Genomic DNA, 20,558 nt, shown 5'->3' with positions numbered 1-20,558 from the left:
ATTTGGCTTATTTTGTAAATGGCAAGCAGCATGGCTTCTGTCTGTGCACTGCTGCCTTGAATAAGCACTTAGGTGCAAGTCTGCAGATACAGTAAGTTTGATGCTCTGCTTCAGAAGAGAATGAATAACTCATTGCTTAAATGGATGAGAGAAAAAAAATCAATATTATGTATCTGAAAAATTATTTAATTAGTAATATTTGTGGGTGAGTCAGTCTCGTTCAAGCAACTGTGCCATGGCAATGGCATTTAATTTCAATAAAAGTATTTAACAGTACTGTGAAATACTTAGGTTTGATAGAATTGAATACTTGGTACCATATCCACATGGATATTCCAATGTCTTCTTTTTGCACTCCTTTAAAACTGCTTTACAGTTAAGCAGGACCAGAAACAGCATATGGTCCCTTTGTTACCTGAGATTCTTTGATGAATTCTGTTGTGTCATCCTTAATCTCATCTGGTTTATTTTAAAATTACGTTTGTTGTAGGAAAGAGTAATAACAGCTTGTAACAGAAGAGTGTAAATACACTTTCCTGGATGCAAAACAAGAAAGTGGATGCCAGTGTGGGGGAAAAGAAAGATTGATCAGTCAAATATTCCCTCCTGACACTCATATTACATGAGTGCCTGAATTTGAGCACCAGCCTGGCAGGAAACCATTTAGGTTACTAATTCTGTGGGCATTGATTATGAGGTACTTTGTTAAAGATATCCATTGGACTGGCTTCAGCACCTCACCTGCTGGTCATGCCAGGCTCCCTCACCACAATTACTAAAACACAATAAAGGAAGGGAAATGTGGTAGCACATAACATGTGGCTTGGGGTTTTGGGAGGGTGAAAAAGAAGCTGGAAGTACAACACCAAAGCGCCAGAGTTCCTCCCTGCTCCATTTCAAATGTTTACAACTTTACCCCGCCTTTGTCACGTAATGAGCTTTTTGATCATTCTTACCTACCTTTGTGCTTGGCCTTAAAACAGGCAGAGATAAATGTGAACACATCAGTCGCCCCTGCTGAATTAAGTGGAGGACAGAGTGGCACTGTTACCACTCTGTTCCCACAGTGCTGAGCGTGTGCCACTCTGTGGAGACAGCACCAGACAACAGCCATTCCCCTTTACAAGGCTTTGCAGAATGGGTCACTGGTTTCTGAATTATGCATTAAGTCCCATCCACACATGTATGATATGGTGGAAACAATATTTTCTTTGCAAACCAGTTCTGTTTTCTCCAGTGAATGCAAGCAATGAAGCTTAGTTTTACAACTTTCATCTTGTTTAATTATTTTTGTCATGCCACTTTTTCAGAGTAAACAGTAAAATCTGTTCCATTTAGCCTCTCCATTGCCTTACACTGTGCTCTCTCCAACTTCTGCTTTTATCTCACTTCTGCTGTTAAGAGAAGGCAAAAAAAGAAAAGACAAAGAAAAGTCTTCTGCCTAAACCACATTATAAAGAAATGCTGAACTTTGAGAGAGCACATGACCTTTCAGCGTAACTTTATCTTCTGCTTTCTCAGATTCTTTTGTTTAAAGCCTTCATTGTTCTGTTCTGTCTGACTTAAATGATCTTGAATATGGCTTAAGAACAGTGGCACATCCATAACTGTTGGAGAAGTTAAAGGAGAGCTCTGTATGCTCAGCATTTCCAAATATCTCTTCAGTCTTTTCCTTGACATGCATATCAGATATTAGACACTATAAAAGTTTAGTCTATATAAAAATAACTAAGCAGTAGCATCAGGAAATGAGCATCATTTGCTTCTTGAAAATATTAATCCCACTCTCATGAATGGCAAACTTCTCTTCCTTGGGAGGTTCTGGTAGTGGTCTCTACATTTGTTTTTATATTTTCCTCCAGACTGTCTTACCTGCTTGCTAGTCATTCCTACTTTTAATATTATTAAACCCTCCCTCCCAAGCTTCCTTTAAAACCTTCTGCAGCCCTCTCTTAGTCACACTACAGGCACATAGAATATCCTGCCCACACTAGATTTCAAAGTTTTTATGCAGAGTAGACAAGCCACCCTGTGGATTTTCTACACAAGATTTTACAGAGAAATAAATTAGATTATATTTCACTTGTAAACCGTATTTGAAGATAAACCTCCAGATGGTAAAGGTCAGGATTGTACATTAACCCTTTGAACTGGATATCCCCTTTGAAAGATGAAAGTTTGGCAGTAAATGGACTTACAAGTTTATGAATTATTTTGCATTTAAATAATGTATTTCTTATTTTCATCTGTCATTAACCTAATTGATCTCATTTAAACATGCAAATTCTAGCAGTGAACTTTTCTGTTCACAGATATCATCCTTTACTGTGTACAGTAACTATCCTTCAAGTTTCATTTGTTTCAAGCATTCACCAGTACGAAAAGTTTAATAAATGTAACTCTACTAATTAACAAAGTGCTTACATAATTATTGAGCTATATAATTAACATTTTACTTAATTTTCATTCAATATGAAGAAATATGGAGTACTGAAACTGTAGCTTTTAAATTGCATTCTTATTAATACTGTTTTTATCTGCATCTTACTCTGGTAAGTATAGAAACATCCCTCCTTTAAGGGAGATAGACCAACAGCTGGTCTTCAAAGTACTGTATTGAGATATATTTATTTTCCATATTAACATTCACAGGGTGAATTCAGGAACACAAAATGAAACAAAACCCAAACCTGTTTGGGTTTGCTGAGAATCACTACATGGGTGAGTCTGGGGTGGGAACCTGAATGTGTAAAAAAGATAAACTTGTATGAGAGAGAGCCAACTGGAAGACAGCAGAATTGTCTCCTCAAGGTCACAGCAACCCAGCAGAACCTTCAGTGAAAGAGAAAAGCAGGAACAGTGCTCACAAGTTTGATCTCCTTTCAGATTCAGGGAGCCATTTATAAAAACATCCAGCTTTTCCTCATGAGCTTCTACAGGACCTGAGCAGCTCCCAGGTTTTCACTGGAAGTGAAGGACATCCCTGCTTGCTTAGGCTTACAGAGATCGTCTGTGATCAGAGGCTTGTGAGAAACCAAGGTCCTGTCTGCACATCAGACAGAAAATACAGCCCCCTGTTGCTTCTTAAGCTGGAACAAAAAGGGGCTTTAATCATTAAGACCAAGCTTCAAATGCTGGCCTCCTTCCACAAGTTCCAGAGGTCTCTGAGCTATCACAGTTCTAAACCACTCAAATTATACCATGATAAAACGGTTGTAGGAAGAGAGCAAATCGTGCCAGTTTGAAATAGAGAACTGCAAAGCCCTTGATGTGCAAATCTCATGTGAGGTTTTTTTTTGGTTTTTTTTTTTTTTTTTTTTTTTTTTTTTTGATCTTGGGGATTATGCCCCCTTTTTTTTTTTTTGTTTTTTTTTTTTGTGACTCTAGGGAATTATGCCCCTGGAAAATCCAGGTCTTTTCACTGTATCAGAAGTTATTGGAGAATTGAGTGGTTAAACTCATTCATTGAAGTCATCATCACACAGACATTTTCTCTCTTGGCAACATCAAAACAAGTTTCAATTCTCACAAGAATTGCAACTATTTTCACTCCTGATTCAACACACAGGTTATTTTATTGAGTTCACCTAGTGTTTTGGGGCCATGTTAAAAAAAAAAATCAAAGAAAAATTGGAATGCTATGCTGTGACACCATATTATCCTAGTTAACAAAGCATTTTCTGAATCTGGGGATGCATCTCTTGCCAGATTCTCCATACAAAGATTGTGGCAGTGTGTAATCACACCAAATGTTACCAGATTTTACTCCTAGCCAGTGTGCCTGTCAGGGTGTCACAGGGATGATCACAAGCTAACGAGAATGACAAACTCTGTTGACTGGTCAGAAACCAAAGAAATCAGCATCAGTGAAGGAAATTTCTTTTAACTCTCATATTTTCTTCGCTTCAGAAAAACTTATTCTCTGCCTATAGAGTAAAAGCTACTTCAAAAAAAAGAGAGATATGCCCTTGTTCCTAAAGCATAGGTGCCACTTAACGCTGGGAGAGTTCTGGGAGACATACCACTAGCCAAAAACAAACAAACAAAAAAAAAGAAGTAAATAACTTCAAAGCAAATGAGAAAAGGAGGTATGTCAAAGTGCAAAAGCAAAGATTTTTTTTTTAAGCATAAAATTGGTAGAAACAACAAAAGTAAGTAAAAAGAAAGGAACGCATGAAGAGAAAATTAAAATCGGCTTCAAAAAGACAAATGGCCCCACAGCATAAAGAAAATGAATGTGTGACACACATTTTACTCATTTACAGTACAGAAGGACCATATGTAGGCAGCAGAGAAAAGTTTTCCTTTCCTCTCCTATTTTATCACAGCTAAGAAGTATCCCATTTTTGTGTGCTTTTGCATGGGCACACATCTGCCCTTTCTGAGCTACAAAAAGTCAGCAAGTCTGGATAGAGACAGGCACCTTGAAGAGCTACTAACATATTTAACATGTGACATTCATTAGAATTGGACATTAAGACTTAAGGATTTTTTGTCTCTATGTACTGTTCTGATGGGCATCTCTGAGTCTTTTAGACATTCATCATATACCCAGAGTCCACCACCCAACCATTCACGACCTTTTATTGCCTTTTTTTCAGAATGCCTTATTTCATGAAGGTGAAATGGTCTGCCATATAAAGGTGCAGTACGTTATATACTACAATTAATATACATTTTATATATTCACACACAATTTTACTAATTTTTGTTCAGAATGTGTATTTTAGCAGCTCTGTTCCAACAAAAACTTGAAAGCAGCCAAGCAGAAAAAGTGTGCTAAACCATCCTAGCAAGCATCAGGAAACTCTTTGATGAAATTACTCTGCTTGCAGCAGCAGAAATTCCAGACCCATCTTGCCATCAGGGAAGCCTCCATTTGTTGGTACATCAGGAGTGAGATGGGCAGGGTGCTGTCAGACACACGTGCACACACAGACACCCCGTGTTCTACACGGCCGCACCAGCGCGTGGCTGATCCCATCCGCAGCCTGCTGCACTCCCGCGGCTATCTTTACTTAATGCAAAATCAATACCTTTATTTCCAGGACAAAGATTCCAACATTCTCATGGAATGACTGCCTAATTTTAAAGTCCAGCTGTTCATTGCAAAAGAATCTAATAACGGCCCACAAAAGAAGTGTGCCTATCGCACAAACATGTTGGAATAGCCTGTGGAACCAAGTTAGCTGACGGCTATAGATTTGTCAGGCTGACAATTCACTGCACATCTGTGTCTGCCAATATGGAATTTACTCAGAATTGCCTCTCTAGACACTTCTTTACATAACACATATTTAGCTTATTAGTGCTGTCATTTGGGAGTGTGGTCAGCTTTTGAGCAAAATCTCACTGAGTCCATTAGCACGGATCACATCGCAGCTGCCATTTTAGAAGCACGATGATTAGGTTTGAAGTTCAAATGATTTGATTTCACTTTAAGGCTTCAAAAGCAGCCTCTGGGGTAGATTTAAACAATTAATTTTTACTGAGGTCTGCTGGGTAATTTACTGTAGTCAGAGAATCTTCACTAAGGTAAGGTAATTACCACTGGGTAATTTTATGGCACTCCATTCAGTATGAAGCAACATGTTGGCTGGTTGCTGCTCAGATAAGACCTGGAAGGAAGAGAAGATGCTGCTTTTGGGAACCACAACATATCTGCAACACTGAGGAGGGATGAGAAGAATTCATTGACTTCCCAGATGTGGACAAGAAGTTGTACATGCCCTCAAAATGTCTTTTCACATTTTTTCAGCATGCATAAGGACATAGACTTTTTCACATCTTTTCAGCATGCATAAGGACTTAGACAATCTCTTAAACATTGTACTGAGAAGCTTTCAAAATTGAAACACTGTAACCATCATTCTTTAATACAGGAACAAAGAATATATTCTTTGTTTAGTCTGAACACAGAAGTAAAAAATGAAATTAAATATCCCTTTGAGATTTGTATTTATCACTTACAAGAAGCACTTCCTAATAATCAGTGGCAGCTAGGCTGACAAGCAAACTTCAGAGCAAAGCCAGAGGGGATACAAGTCTATTTTAGGTTTGCTATTGACAGTAAGGGTCACAGGAAAAATAAACTCAGCAAGCAGTGTCATGCTATCACAAACCTCTGCTGGCCAAGCAGAAACTAAATTACAGCCCAACCTTTCAGCACAGCAGAAAGACTTGGGCAATTGGGCTGCCCTGCAGTGCACAGAGCACAACATACAGAGGAACAGGATTGTTCAGATGAACACAAGTGAGACACAACATATATTACACACAAATAAATCAGAAGATTGGAGGAGCTAGTTATCCCGTAATTGGAGGAGGGGTATGTTATGCTTTCCCCTTTTATTTTAATATTTTGAGCTTGCAAAATTAATCTGTGAAGCCCTGTAAAAAAAAGGATTGACCACTCTCTCCTTCAAAATAATAATATGAATAATCTCAACTGCCAGACTGAACTATAAGAATGAAAGGAAAGCAAAGAGCAGCAGAAGGACTTAGGCACTATTTCTATCACATACACATAAAAATGAATAACAGAAAAAAAAATACTTTGAGTGTGAAGGTTTAGTCCTCAGCTTCATTTCATACACTTTAACACTACTAGGAAAGCTTATTTGCTCTCTCTATCACAATAATAAAATATAAGATTTATGTAAGGGGAAGAAGAGGGAATAAACATATTCTATATCTGATGGCTTTAATTTTGTTAAGTTTACTTCCTACTAAAGTTGATGATAAAAGCAGCTGTGTGGGCTCATAAGCACTTCTATCTACATCTCTCCATGGACTAATTACCAATATCTGTTTCACACAGTCCCAGCATCTAAGGCAGATTTAATTTTATTCTATCTTTCACTAGGCATATATCAAAACCTGTCATTTCATTCCATTATTTTGCTTTTTTTTCCTCTACCTATGCAATACCTACCCAGATTGCACTGGATGCAAACACAACCCTGCACTTCCTACTGTTCTCTTTTATTTTCCTTTGCTTTTAGGTTTGTTTGTTTGGTTTTTTTGATGGAACCACAAATTTTGTCCGTTGTCAGGGGCCAGTTGCTTGAAACAAAGCAGGCTTTTCAACTTTCAGGCATAATTATATAGGGCAGAAATGCCTAGACAAGTTCTTATTGCCTTTCCTTCTAATTAGTGATGAGACACTGATAATTCATGAGTAGCATCCATGTACCACAGATAAAACTTTTCAGATTTTAAGAAGGTGCTTAAAACTCAAGTGCAGTTCTGGTGAGTGATGCCTCATCTTTGTGCATTCATTCCCTGCCAAACTGATCCTCACCCATGCTGTTCTGTTTGACCATTTTAAGAGACTTGCTTATCATTCTCTCAGAGTTGTCTGCTAATTTTATAGATCTCTGGGACATTAAGAGCATGTGGCAATGCCACACTAACTTGGTTGTGACTTTGGAGCCTACAGATTGTCAGATTAACAAATTCTCCTGACTTTGAGGTCCCATAATTCATCAACTTTGCCAGCACTATTTTTCCCATGCTGCTAGGTGGCATTGAGGATATATGTTGGATCAGCTTCCACAAGGTGCTGTGAGCATGATTCTTGTTGACACAAACAGGATATTTTTTATACGTTTGAAATCTTATGGACTGACAGAAAAAAAAGCAGCTCCCAGTGGCTGCAGTAATATCCATGACAATGGTGAGCAACACAAGGAGAATAAAATCAAGGAGCCCAGTTCCAGTGTAATGTACTCCACTTGGAGTGTTTGGTATTGCCCCAGTGAATCATTCCACACCTCTTTTTCTTTTAAGGCTCTCTGATGAACCATATCATCAGTTCCTTGAATCTTCTTCTCTTTTTATAAAGTTTTCTTTCAAAATTTGACCAGCAATAAGACTTCTGAGCATGCTGACCATGGAAATGTAGGAGGCAAGGACAAGGACAACAAAAGACTGATCTTAGTCTTCTTGTCACCAATAACAGAATATTTATTTCTCCATAGCTTTAAAGGGTTCTTCCACTCTCTCCCCTAAACTTCAGCTTCTTTTGGCACATTTATCTTTTCTCTTTCTATGTATAATGACTCTATACCAGTGCTAGAGAGTATTAAATTGATTGGTGGAAAATTAATGGAGCAAGCAGGAATGATAGAGAACAATTACTTGTGCATTATGGCTTTTGATAAGCTGGAAGTCTGGCGGGGCACTAACATAAAGCACACCAGTAATGGAAACACCCAGTGCAATCTGACCTTGTTGGAGAACTTCAGGGAGGCCAGAGAAAAGGGAGAAGAGACTTGTTCAAATTTTGGAGAAACAAGCCTAGAGGAAGATGCACCTCATTGCTATTTAACAAGGTAGTGCCTTACTATAAGGGTGAAAACTGGAAGGAAACAACAAATATTCAGGAAGTTTTATATACAAAAGGCCACAAAAAAGACTTTTTTGCCATATGAAGGTCATGTAAACCAGAGCCCTGCCTTTATTTTCAGGCACATTACACTATATTGCAGCCATTTTAAACTCTTTTTAGCTGTCCAATTTGTGCATCTAGTGTTCCATTAAATTTGGTTCATCTCCTGTGGTGCCAACATCTTGAGCAAGGCACTGAAGAAAGAGCAAAGAATTAGGAAGTGAAGGCATGGACGAGCTCAGTGGCTGATGGCTGTGCAATTTAGAATTCAAGGAAAGAAAGTTGTTGATTCATGTTGCCAGCACAGATGCATTTGAATATATTAGGAGAAGTGTTTAATAGCCATTTGCTGAAGAAAGGCCCTGATCTCCCTCAGTAAAATGATGGCAAGAATGTTTCAGAAACATTTTTAGCACATATGCTAATCCACATTCTCTTCATTTTCAGATTTTTTTTTTGCAGATGGCATTTTTAGCAAAGTTGCCAGCTTCTGTGTACAGAGTGCTTCTGCCATTCCTGCATTTTACATGTGCTGCGAGTCTTAGATGCTTATAGAAATATCCCTGTTTAGAAACAAGTTACATATGGCAGCAGTCCTTGACATGGTTCCTCAGGAACTGGTTGCAGTCACTGAACACTTGCCTGCTTCAGGGACAACTTGTCTGGTTTATAACAGATTGATTGTACCTGATCTAGAAAGAGATTCATGAAAGGTCTTTTGCCTTCCTTTCGTCTGCATTTTGCAGATGCCTGCTGCTGCTAGCTAGGCAACGAGATGTACAGGTGTTCTCCAGAAAAAAAAAAAAAAACCAAAAAAACAAAAAAAACACAAACAAACAAAAAACAAACAAACAAAAAAATCCCTCAGCTGGACCCTGAAAAATGGCGGATATAATACAAATGAATATGAAAATGTCAGCTGATGGTGTCTCTCACAGTTTATAAGAGACAAAATCCCACTGACTCAAAGGACAACCTGACTTCAGAGCAGGGCACACAGATAGAAAACCAGATTCATTCAGCTTTGGAACAATGCATTGTGGAAAACTTCTTCTCCAGAAATGCTGTTTGAAATAAAAAAAATAGGCAATATATAAAGATACAATTCAACTGAAGTTTGGATTATCTAGATTAAAAACTTGTGTGGGCCAGGCCTAAAAATAAAGAGCTTTTCTTCCTGAGTCTGTGCTATCAACAACACTAGTGGGTTTCTTTAGCAGGATTCAGCATCATTGAGGTGATCTGCTACAGACTTTGCTTATTTATACCTTTGTTTCAAGTTTCGAGAAAATTTCAAGGAAAACTGTGAATTAGGATGCTCCTGATGTTAGTAACACATTTACATTGCTTCAATGATAACCAAAAAAGATAAATGCATTTTCTTTCCACTACTTGTCAAAAAAAACCAAGAGCTTAATCCCATAGTGCTCTCAATGGTAAAGCTTTCATTAAACTATTTTGAGTCACTCCTGTAAAAATAAAATAAAAAACACACCCAACCAACCAAATACAAACCACAGAATTTGGCTAAAAAAAGGTGTTATCTATCTGCACAATACCAGAGAACTTTGCTCCAACAGACACTCTGAAACAAAACAAAACTATAAAAGCAAGCATGTATAATGTGTATTACTTACAGTGGATTTCTAGAACCTGCATTGCTATCTGAGGTGTAGAGTTTAGGGACTCATGATCTACTCTGCAACTTACAACTGCACCATCATCACTGCGATCTGCTAGGAAATCCAGCGTGCTGCTGACTGTGAATGTTTTACGATTTGCATCTTCTTCTTTTAAATATTTAACATCTGAAAGAAAGAGTAAACTGTTAGTTATCTTTCCAATATTTTTTGGAAAAAAAAGTAGTCCAGCATTACACAGCTAAATTTTCCACCACAGTTGTTGGAATAAAACCATCTTTCATTGTTGGCCTCTTTAATATCAAGGTAATTAGTTATTCCTCAATTTGCTCTCATTGTCAGAGTAGAGATACATATTGAAAGAGAAAATTTTAAAACTGGTTCCATGATACTGCATTCAAACAGAAATTCCATTCATTATTTCCTCTTGAATGTTTAGGTCCATATTTGGTATAAATGTTCTCTGTAGGTCATCTGAAAAAGATTGTGATCTTGTCCCACACTCATCACCTTACATATTCACAGTGTCACTGGACATAAAATTTCCCAAGTTCGTTCTTACAGCCTCTCACAGTAATGAAATACATGGACATTACTGAAGCCACGTGCACACAGATTAATCCTGTGTTTACTTTATTCATTGCTTATTCTGTTGTTTGGTTAGAATTATGCTAATTTACTGACAGAACCAGGTATAGTCATCAATGGTAATAAACAACTGTAAATAGAGCATGTCACAGTATTTACTGGAATATACAAATGAGTCCCAAGACTACCAGAAATAAAATTACTGCAGAGAACTTCCACTCACTGCTTTATACCATTCTAAACTGACCTGATACTTTTGTGCAGATCCAGTCAAAAATCTGAGTTTTCAGACCCGACATTGCAGTGGAGAGAGTTTTCAGCTACGCTTAGGAAGTATCATCTCAGGTCAAGGTTAAGATTCACATTCAGAACATTTTGTTGTAATAAATACATGCTAGATCAGAAATGAAGATCCAAAAGACTGAGCATTTGAGTTAAAATGTCTGAATGTATTAACTGGGACATGAGATCTTCTTACACTTACTTTAGAATTGTTTTACTTGGTTCCCAACTACTTGTGATACTTATTGATTTTAGTTTATTTCAGAAAAATGGTAAGCTTGTTATATTGATTTATTGCAGTGAAAGCTTGAAAAGACATCTATAAATACTTAAACATATATATTAAATTACACTGAGATTTCATATGTCCTCTGTGCCCTAAAAAAAGTGAGAGGTTTCAGTTTTACAAATTATACTAAATCCCATTAGAGAACAGAATGACCTAAATAAAATTTCCATGAAATATCAATTTTAGAAACCAAATCTTCAATGGCTTAAGCTGCATCACTTTAGATTAAAAATACCTCTGACATCAGAGAGGTGGTGTTTATCATTGTCTCCAGACAGACAAGGACACTGTGTAGTTATACAGTTTCCATTTTTCCCTAAAAATAATTATTTCTTGCATATGAGAATTTTTCTGCCTGTTTGCTGCTAAGCTTTAAAAGATTTCCATTTCTGCCATGGTCACTATTAATATTTAGGGATTAGTAGGTAAGTGATATATTGACCAGAGGTAAAGCAAAGTTATTATAATCAAACAACAAATGTCTTCACTAATATTTAAAGCAAACACATGTGATTTTGTTCCCAGAGTTAGGTTTCCACATCCAATAATAAGCACCTATATAGGTTACATTCTGCTTATAAGTAATGTGCACATCCCTTTGCTTGCTGACTTCAGGTGGGGGACAGAAGACTCCTGAAAACATCAACAACTTTAATTTGATTGAGATGTTGTGGATTTTTAATCCTTTAGAAAAAGAAAAGCAGTTAATTTCCCAAACTGAGGTTGAGAAGTTATCTACTATCTAGTTATCTACTGTGTGAAAGAGTTCAACTCCTAGAATTAACTTCCTCTGCAAAAAGGGCAGTGATAAGATTCTACAAACTGTTAACATCCTCACCAACAGAAATTTTTAGCTTGTCTTCCTTACCAGCTGTATTTTCTCTAGATGTTCCTTCATGGCAAATGAAGGTGTGATTGTAATACGTTCTAACTGAATGCAAACCCAACTGGATGTAAGAACGGTGGACATCAGCTACTGGGTACACACCATCACTCAGGATATTTTACAGATTTTTTTAATATGTCAGTCGTAGCCTACTGTTTAATTTGTTTTCTTGCTTCTCCTCTCTCTCCTAAATATTGTCTTGAAGAAAAGGTTGAAAAGAAATCCATGACACATGCAGTTTGTGTGGGAAGCACTGTAATGGAACAGGCTGAAGGGACACAGCTTTATAGAGGAGGACCTAGGGGTTGCAGGACATGTTGAACATTAGTGAACAGAGTGCCCTTGCAGGGCTGGAAGCTAAAACCCACTGCCTTGCATTAGCAAAAGCACAGCCAGAAAGTCAGGGGAAGCGATCCTTCCCTCTTTGGCACGTGCATGGCTACACTGAGAGTATCAGGCCCAGTTTTGGGCTTTCTGAAAAAAAAAAAAAAAGTACTACAAACCTATTGAAAAACACTGCGGTCAGTGGAGCTGTACTAGGACATCTTAATGCTGATATTATCTAACCCAAGGAAGAGAAGACTAAAACCAGATCAAACTGTTGCTTTAAAGTACATAAATTATGGCCATAAAGAAAAAAAGCCAGAATCCCCTCAGAGATGTACAACAAAAGCTGATGGGCACAAACAGAAGTTACACCTAGACAAATTTGGATTATATATCATGAAATATCTACAAATAATGAAAACACTATACAAGAGTGGTTTAGAATGCTGAAAAATCTAGCCCAGACAGAAATGTTTCTATGGAATTTCTTTCCTGGGAGACTTTTCAAATATGAATTGAAGAAGACCTTTAGCCACTTGATTCAGCCTTGGGATAGATGTTGGGCCAGACAAAACCTGGGGATTAGCTTTGGGCCCACTTCCATGACTTTCAGAAGGGTGCACATAAAGATATGACTGTATCAACTAATACAGGGGTATATCTCATAGATATAGATGTTTGATAGGGAAAATAATAAATGGAAATGATGGAACGTCCATCATTCATTGCTCATTGCAAGCTATTTATAAAAGCACACACCTGTAGCTCACAGAAATATTCATCTTTTAAAGAGACAGTTTTTCTGGTTTTACGTGGCAGATATAATTTTTGTTTGCATTTAAACACAAGTTCTGACACGAAATGGCCTTCTTATCTAAAAATAAAAAAAAAAAATCATCTTTGCTTTAGAGGTTTCTCAAGACAATGATCAGTACCTCTCTGAAATCTTTGTGTATACTAAAATTAAAGAAACTTACTCAAAGTATCTTAACCTGTTGCAACAAAATGAACTTATTTAGTTTTAAAATCCAGTCCACCTAGGAAAAGAAAAAAAAAAAAAAAAAGAAGAAAATCCATTCAAAATATTCCTGAAGCCTAAAAAAAGTTATTTATATAATTTTGTTGAAAGAGCATGTTAACAAATGTTGTTGAGAAAGATAGGTAATTTCAAAATGAAAAATTTGCATTTAGGTTCTCCAGTATTTTTGTTCTTAATAATCTTCCAGAAATGTCACCAGAATGCTAAACTGCAGATCCCTTTGTTAAGCTGGTGCATATATGAGTGACAGAACACTGAACTAAAAGGTGTGGCACCCAGTGCTTCACATTCAGTCTCTCTCATTATCACACTTACTTTATCAAACACTATTCCTCTATCAGATGATGATTCCTTTTTTGAGTCATAGCAATGGAGCTACAATTTTAGAGTGGCTTTTTCCCCTTTGGTGCAACTCTGATTTCAGTGCATCATTTATATTCGTTTGCAGCATGTATAATACAGTGGAACACAATTGGATTTACTGGTGCTAGACAGACGAACTTCTAACCTTTAATGTCAGCTGCATTAGCATATCATTTCATATCTATTTTCTCAGATTTATCATTTCACCTTTTACACTGCACAAAGCTAATGTAACTTCTGCTGATGCCACTGCAGACCGGTTAGGTTATTTTATTTCTAACCTTTGAGAAATGGCAATGTGCTCTTCAGAAGACCTAGAAAACTGAACTGAAATGAATGTGCCCAGTACTTTCCTCCTATTTCTGGTTGTTGGGGTTTTTTTCCCTTATACTGTTCTTTTTCATATACCTTTTTTTCCCCCCATCCTCTTTTGGCTTTTTTTTTTTTATAGATTTATTTTTTAATTTAAAAATAAATTAAATAGTCAAATCAACAAATTGCTTGCTGGCTTCAATTATTGTCAGCTGAAGGAAAGGCAAAGGTATTACACCAGATTTTAAAACATAAATTTTAAAATAACATATTTTCAAATATATGTTGCCTTGCTGTTAGGCCAACTGTATCAGTGTTTCTGTTATAGTATTGACATTGCTTGGAGTTATTTCCAGTCTTAACATGCCTTGAATATGTATATCCATCCTGCCATCTTTTCTGGAGGACACAATCTATGCTGTGCCATGTGTGTTAGCTGGGCTGTTTAATTCTTCTTTTTACTTGCATTTGATTAGATGATGCCTTTCTTTCATCAATTTCCTCAAATTTCCCAGTACTGAAAATAATTATTCTGTTTACTCATTTTCTATCCTTATTACACATTCCAGTCTAAAATGCTTGTTCCTTTCAGTACTATTCTCATTTTTATTAGAAATATAAGAACACCTCTAGAATGAAAAGGATTCTTTAGGCAATCATCTGTAATCTCCTTTATTCACCAATTTTATACCAGGGCTCTACTTTTGCACACTGAACTTGGTGAAGAATAGTAAAGGAAGGTAAATGGTTCTGTAATTAACTCTGTAACTTTGCTTGAGGCAGTTTATTGAGCTAATGAAATCCAAAATATTAGACAAATCAGAGAAATGAAGGGTGGTTTCTTGTTTGTTTTTGTTTGTTAAAGCTGCACAGAAAAGGTGGATTCTGAATCGTTTATTTACCTGGTCTTATAGCAGAATGAATAGAGGTGACACGAACAAATACCAGTGCCTTATCCTTTTTATCCATCTACTTTATAATGGGCACCTCAACTGGCTTGGAACAGTGACAGTCTTCTGCATCAGGAATCTCTCTTCACTCACTCATTCACCAATGAGGATTTAAAACTATTCCAGCATTTTTAAGAATATGGAGTAGAAAACTAAGCTCTAAGCAAAGAGCATACCAAGTGAAAGAGAGATGGAATGAAAATAAACAGCTTTTTATATGCAGCTCTTTCCTAGCTTGTTTCATCCTTGAAGGCAAATCCTTGATGTCAGCTTTGGTTTTAGTCACTCAATGGCTTTTCAGTTACAGCAGACTTTGCCCAACTCCCCCCAGCCCCTGTGAAGTTTTCCCAATCCCCTTTGAAGTCCATCTCCCTCCTCCTAGCTGCAGACTGTCAGCATCCTTGCCTCAGCTGGAGATTTCAAGTTTCCCAGCTGAGATTCCCCCAGTTGCTACATCCTGGCTCTCCCTCACCAGAGCAGGGCTCCAGAGGTCTCCTATGGGAACCCTAAATTCTTCTGCCTCCTCCTGGTCACATTCTTCTGTTCTGCCTCACTTGGTCACATTTTTTAGGGGAGTGTAACCTAAATCTGGGAATTAACTAAGTCAGACATGCCCCATGCTGGAATGGCACAAGGGAAATGAAAAGGGAAAATACCAGGGATGAGTGGTCTGACTGTGATAGTAATCCAGAAAACATTTCTCTATGAATCCTCATAGTTGAGATGATCATGCTGCACAGAGTTCTAAGCAGTCCAAAACATCAGTTTTTACTATTTGAAAAAACAATTAAAAGATAGTTATATGACCACTACAGTAAATTACAATCAATTCTTCATTTGTGTGCTATCCCCTACTCATTTCATGAGCCAATAGGAGCAACTTCACAAACACAGATTGAAAAACCATAATTCTGCAGAATGTATAGTTTTCACAATTGGACCAAATGACACCAAAATCCTTTGAAATACCTTTAACTTCTTTGTCATTCTTGAACCATCTGATATCAGCTGCTGGCTTACTACCAGATGTCTTGCAAGTGAGCTGCATCCTCTCTCCCTCCATAACTGGTGAGGTAAATCCAGTAATTTGTGGCTTCTCAGGAACACCTAGCAAGCAAACAAGCAAAATGTCTCTGATAGTGTCAGCTGCTGCCACAAATGCACGACCAACTTAAAGTTAATTTCTTCATATGCTCTAAATTCTGGAAACAGGATAATTACTTCCTTGTGCCTTGTCAGTTAAACCTTTTTCCTATTGTAAATTATCCATCAATCTGAATGGTAGTTGAGTCTAAATAAATAAAGAAAACAGAAATTACCTAATTTTCTAAGAGAAACAGTTTGCATTTTAATAAATTTCTTATCTCTGTATATTCTGCATGCAGGTCTAGTCTGACTTGCTACAATATTTAAACTGCTCAGCACAGCAAGCAGGATGACAAAGCACATTAGAAGCACAGCTGTGAAAATTAAACATTAAACTGGCAACAAAAAGCTGAACTGACCTAAGTTGAGAACAGATATTTACACCTGAATAATAAAGACTTTAATGGAAAAGGGAAGGTGAAAATAAATACTGGAGTCACTTTATCTTCAGAGAAACAAAGCCAAAACACCATGAGGTATAATCACAGCTCCATCGACTATGGAGAGTTTTTCAGCTAAATACTAGTTCTTCAAAGCAGATCATATGATTTGGACATACCATACACATAATATTCAACATGAAAATTGTTGCTTTTCAGTGAACCATGGAAGATTAACAAAAAAACCCCAAAAAACCCAAAAAAACCCAAGAAAAAAAATAAAACACAAAGAAAATTGGGAAAGTTTTGATCACTGCATGCATAAATCCATTTAACTTATGAAGACACAAGAATAACTTATTTTAAAGTAACACTGATGACTTTTTAAAAATAATTTAAAAATCTCCAAAAATGTCAGTTATATCTTGCAGCTACACTGCTTTGGTGCATTCACATTTGTGGCAAGATAAAGGGCTCGGTCACAGTAATTGATCTTGTGCCCTGTATTTAATAATTCAGTTTTTCTACATCTCTTTTCCAAAATGACAGATTATGTACATAAAAGCAAAGCAGCATCACCTATTGCACAGTACATCTCTTTAATAAACCCAGTCCTCTCTTTTAGGACAGAAAATGGTGTCTACTACAATACCTCAACACAATACCTTGAATTTCTAATGGAAAGCAGAGCAGTCAATAAAGAGATTATTAGTACATAAAAGGATAGTTTATCTGATTAAAAGATGCAATACATTTCAGTGGTAAAGATCCCCTTCTCTGGCAGAAAATGTTTTAAGAGTTTAAAATGTTCCTTTATAATAGGAAATACAAAATGAAAAAAGGCAGGAATAATAAACTGCAGCTTTCTCTCTCGGAAGGTAAATAAAGGATGTTGGAAAAACTTCATTACACCCTCCCCCAAAACAAAGGTAAAGCTTAAAGGACTGTTAAGGATCAAGCTACTTTTATTAATAAATATTCTCTAGATATTTTTGGAGTTTTCTTGTCTTTGTAACACCTTCCTAGGTCTTTCTGCCATTTAAAAGGTCGAACTGGTGCACTCCTCAATTGTTTAGATCATGAAATGCCTCTCTACAGAAGGAAGATTAAGCATAGGCAGTTGCTCTTCCAGAATATTTTGCTTTGAATGGGTACTTTTTGGCCTTAATGGCAAAGTTGTGAAGATTTTTGTAAAATAGTCTCACAGGGACTGAAAGGGAGATGTATTTCATATCCTAAGCACAAAACCAATTCCCTGGCTGGATTAATGTGAATATTACTGCCACAGAGAATATCTTACATTAGTTCTATTAAATTCAACTGTCTGCCCATCCACATATAAAAATAAAACAAAAAGAAAGAAAGAGTCATGTTCAGGGACAGAAAAAAGGAAAAAAGAATAAAAATCAATCTTTAAAATCATATAGCCTCTTAGGTTCGCAGGTGTGTTTTAGTGAACTATAGCAATTTTGGCTGATTGGGCTACTGACATTCATAGAATCATATAAAGCTTCAAGCAGAAACTTTATTTCCTGGGCATCTCTTGAATTCTATTGCTTTTCTATGTGTTTCTATAACCTTTGGGGAAAACAGCAGAGCACTTAGAGGATAAAGCATAAAAGAAGCGGCAAACCCAGTGAAAATTTGCACTTTATAGACCAAAAAAAAAAAAAAAAAAAAAAAAAAAAGAGAGAGAGAGAAAGCAGAATGAGCCAAAAGAAAATGCACAGCTAAGGAAAAATGATAAAGCTCTAAAGCCCGTTTTGATTTCATGCTTTCTGATTTTCTCCCCTTTGCCCTATCCAATAGATTGTCAGGAGATGAACACATGCACCTTCTGTGCACTCGTGGTGCTCGGGATGTAGAGGTTATGTCCATTTTATGGAGCACTCGTTCCGTGGTGTTTGTGTGCTCCCTACCTCATTATCCTGCCACGGTGCAAACAGTAAGAGGCACGTTATTTTTCAGCCCAGCAATATGAAACAATAAACATCAGGGGAAACTAGATCAGACGTTTACATTTATCTTCTGCCAAGCCTTAGAAAAGTTCCCTCTTATCATAATTTGCCAGAGCCTGAGGAGTTTAACACTTGCTTCTTTCTGCTCAGCTGGGTCTGTGCTTACCGAGGACGGTGAGGAAAGCCTTGGAAGTTTTGACAGGCATGGTGAACAAAGAGCAGGTGTACTGCCCTTCGTCCGACAGGGACACGTCGCTGACACTGATACTCAGCTCGTGCCACGACGCTCGCACCAGCTCGATTCTGTTGTCCCTCAGAGCTGAAAAACAACAAAAAAAGTCGACGTTACTGCTGGATCCAGCACGTGGACAAAGAGAGGGGTGTTGTACAAGAGGCTCCATGAAGGTTCCTAGAGAAACCAGGCCCTAGGACACAGGGGTGTGGACACAGTTGTCTATGTAGAGCAGTTTGTTTTCCCTGTGGGATAAAGTGGAAGAGTTTAGCAAGATTTTGAAGGGTGTATTGAGTGGTTTTTAACATATATAAACCTAGAAACTACAGGACTTGAGTTAACTCTGGCCTTCCTCTAAAAATCCCAACAACGGCCTTGATTTCTGTCCCCTCACAGATTTGTTCAGTGCCTAAAATAAAACCTTCCCAAAACCAGCCTGTTTGTCACATACTTACAGATGTTGAGAAACCTGTATCTAACTCTGTATAGTTTGCTTACAGATTTTTCTCATGTCCATTACTACTAACATTGAAGTGGGCTATCAGATTTCTCAAATTCTGTAAATAATTATTTATTTTTACTAATAGACTGAAAGTTCTACTTATACATGCATATGTACTACATTTAACAATTTGAGGTAATTGAATATAGTGGATTTCTATTTAGGATTGTGAATAAAAATTCAATCTCTTCTGTTTGCATGGAGGCAATGAGGTAGAAGGAGCATGCAGATTCACTTAAATTCAAAATGTCGCTTTAGTTAGTGTTTTAAAAGTGAAAATATTTTATAACCTATACTCAGATTAACCTCCATTTGCTATTGAAAAACTGACAAAACATTCCCAAACATTCTATTTTTCTGCAGTAAAGTTGCTTCAGGAATCTGCATATATTATCCAAGCCTTTGCACAGCATAGAAATACTAATATCATAAGTGATCAAACACTGTAATTCTCCTAAGAAAACAATTAAAAAGCCTCTGTAACTCGGGAAGTTTAGCTGTATACCTCTAGATTGAAAGGTCTAACCTGAAGGTGTGTGAAACTTCAGTGAGTCTATTTTTACAGCAAACTTCTGAAAGTTAAAAGTAAAATGGGACTGTGATATTTATTGAGAGAGTTACACCTGCATTTGAGAGAAGAACAAAGGTGTTCCAGTCCCTAATGCTGCTCTCGCTCACCTCTTTCTGAAGTCTCCAAAGACTCTTAGATTTGTCTAGCATACCTCTTCTAATGATAAAAATAAATAAATAGTTTTACTATTTATTTAGTAAGTCGATCCAGGAAGATTTACACCAAAATAAGAAGATACAGTGAAGATTCAGCAAAAGTGTCACTTGATTTTGTCTTCTTCTAAGGCTGCCACTTAGGTTTGTTCTCACCAGAAAATTTCAGCTGAATTTGCTAATTATTTCAGGGTAGGCCAGCTAAAGCTCAGCTTCTTCTTTGCAGGTCTGAGCACTGAAAGGTGGCACCTTAATCATGCCTAACGTAAAGGCATGCCATGAACTCCTTCAGGGCACATCAAAGGGACTGAGGTTGTGTGTAATGGACACATTCCAAAGAGAACTGAGAGGTCATATGGCCAGCCACAACAAGAAAAAAAACCCACAATTATTTAGTTTATAATATCAGGTCCATATAATGATGAAAATAGAAGCAACCTTAAAGCAAACAAGCAAGCAAACCAGAAGCCACAAACTGCAAAGGTGACAGAACAGTTGAGAAAAACAAGTTCAGGAAAACAAAAAAGCATATAAATCAACCCCAAACAG

General features: G+C 37.1%; 1 protein-coding gene across 1 annotated transcript in view; it reads right to left on the bottom strand.

Moving 5' to 3' along the window:
- CADM2 (cell adhesion molecule 2) overlaps positions 1-20,558 on the bottom strand; it is a 575,896-nt gene that overhangs the window by 93,920 nt on the left and 461,418 nt on the right. Inside the window, exons 4-6 of the mRNA XM_041480243.1 lie at positions 18,719-18,871; positions 16,038-16,175; positions 10,030-10,200 (exon numbers count right to left, since the gene is read on the bottom strand). Of these exons, the coding sequence (XP_041336177.1) occupies positions 10,030-10,200; positions 16,038-16,175; positions 18,719-18,871 (462 nt within the window). The remainder of the gene's footprint in view (positions 1-10,029; positions 10,201-16,037; positions 16,176-18,718; positions 18,872-20,558) is intronic.

This window comes from Pyrgilauda ruficollis, unplaced genomic scaffold (assembly GCF_017590135.1).
Source record: "Pyrgilauda ruficollis isolate IOZ18807 unplaced genomic scaffold, ASM1759013v1 scaffold50, whole genome shotgun sequence".
NCBI classification, from domain to species: Eukaryota; Metazoa; Chordata; class Aves; order Passeriformes; family Passeridae; genus Pyrgilauda; species Pyrgilauda ruficollis.
This window is presented reverse-complemented; position numbering and strand designations above follow the sequence as displayed.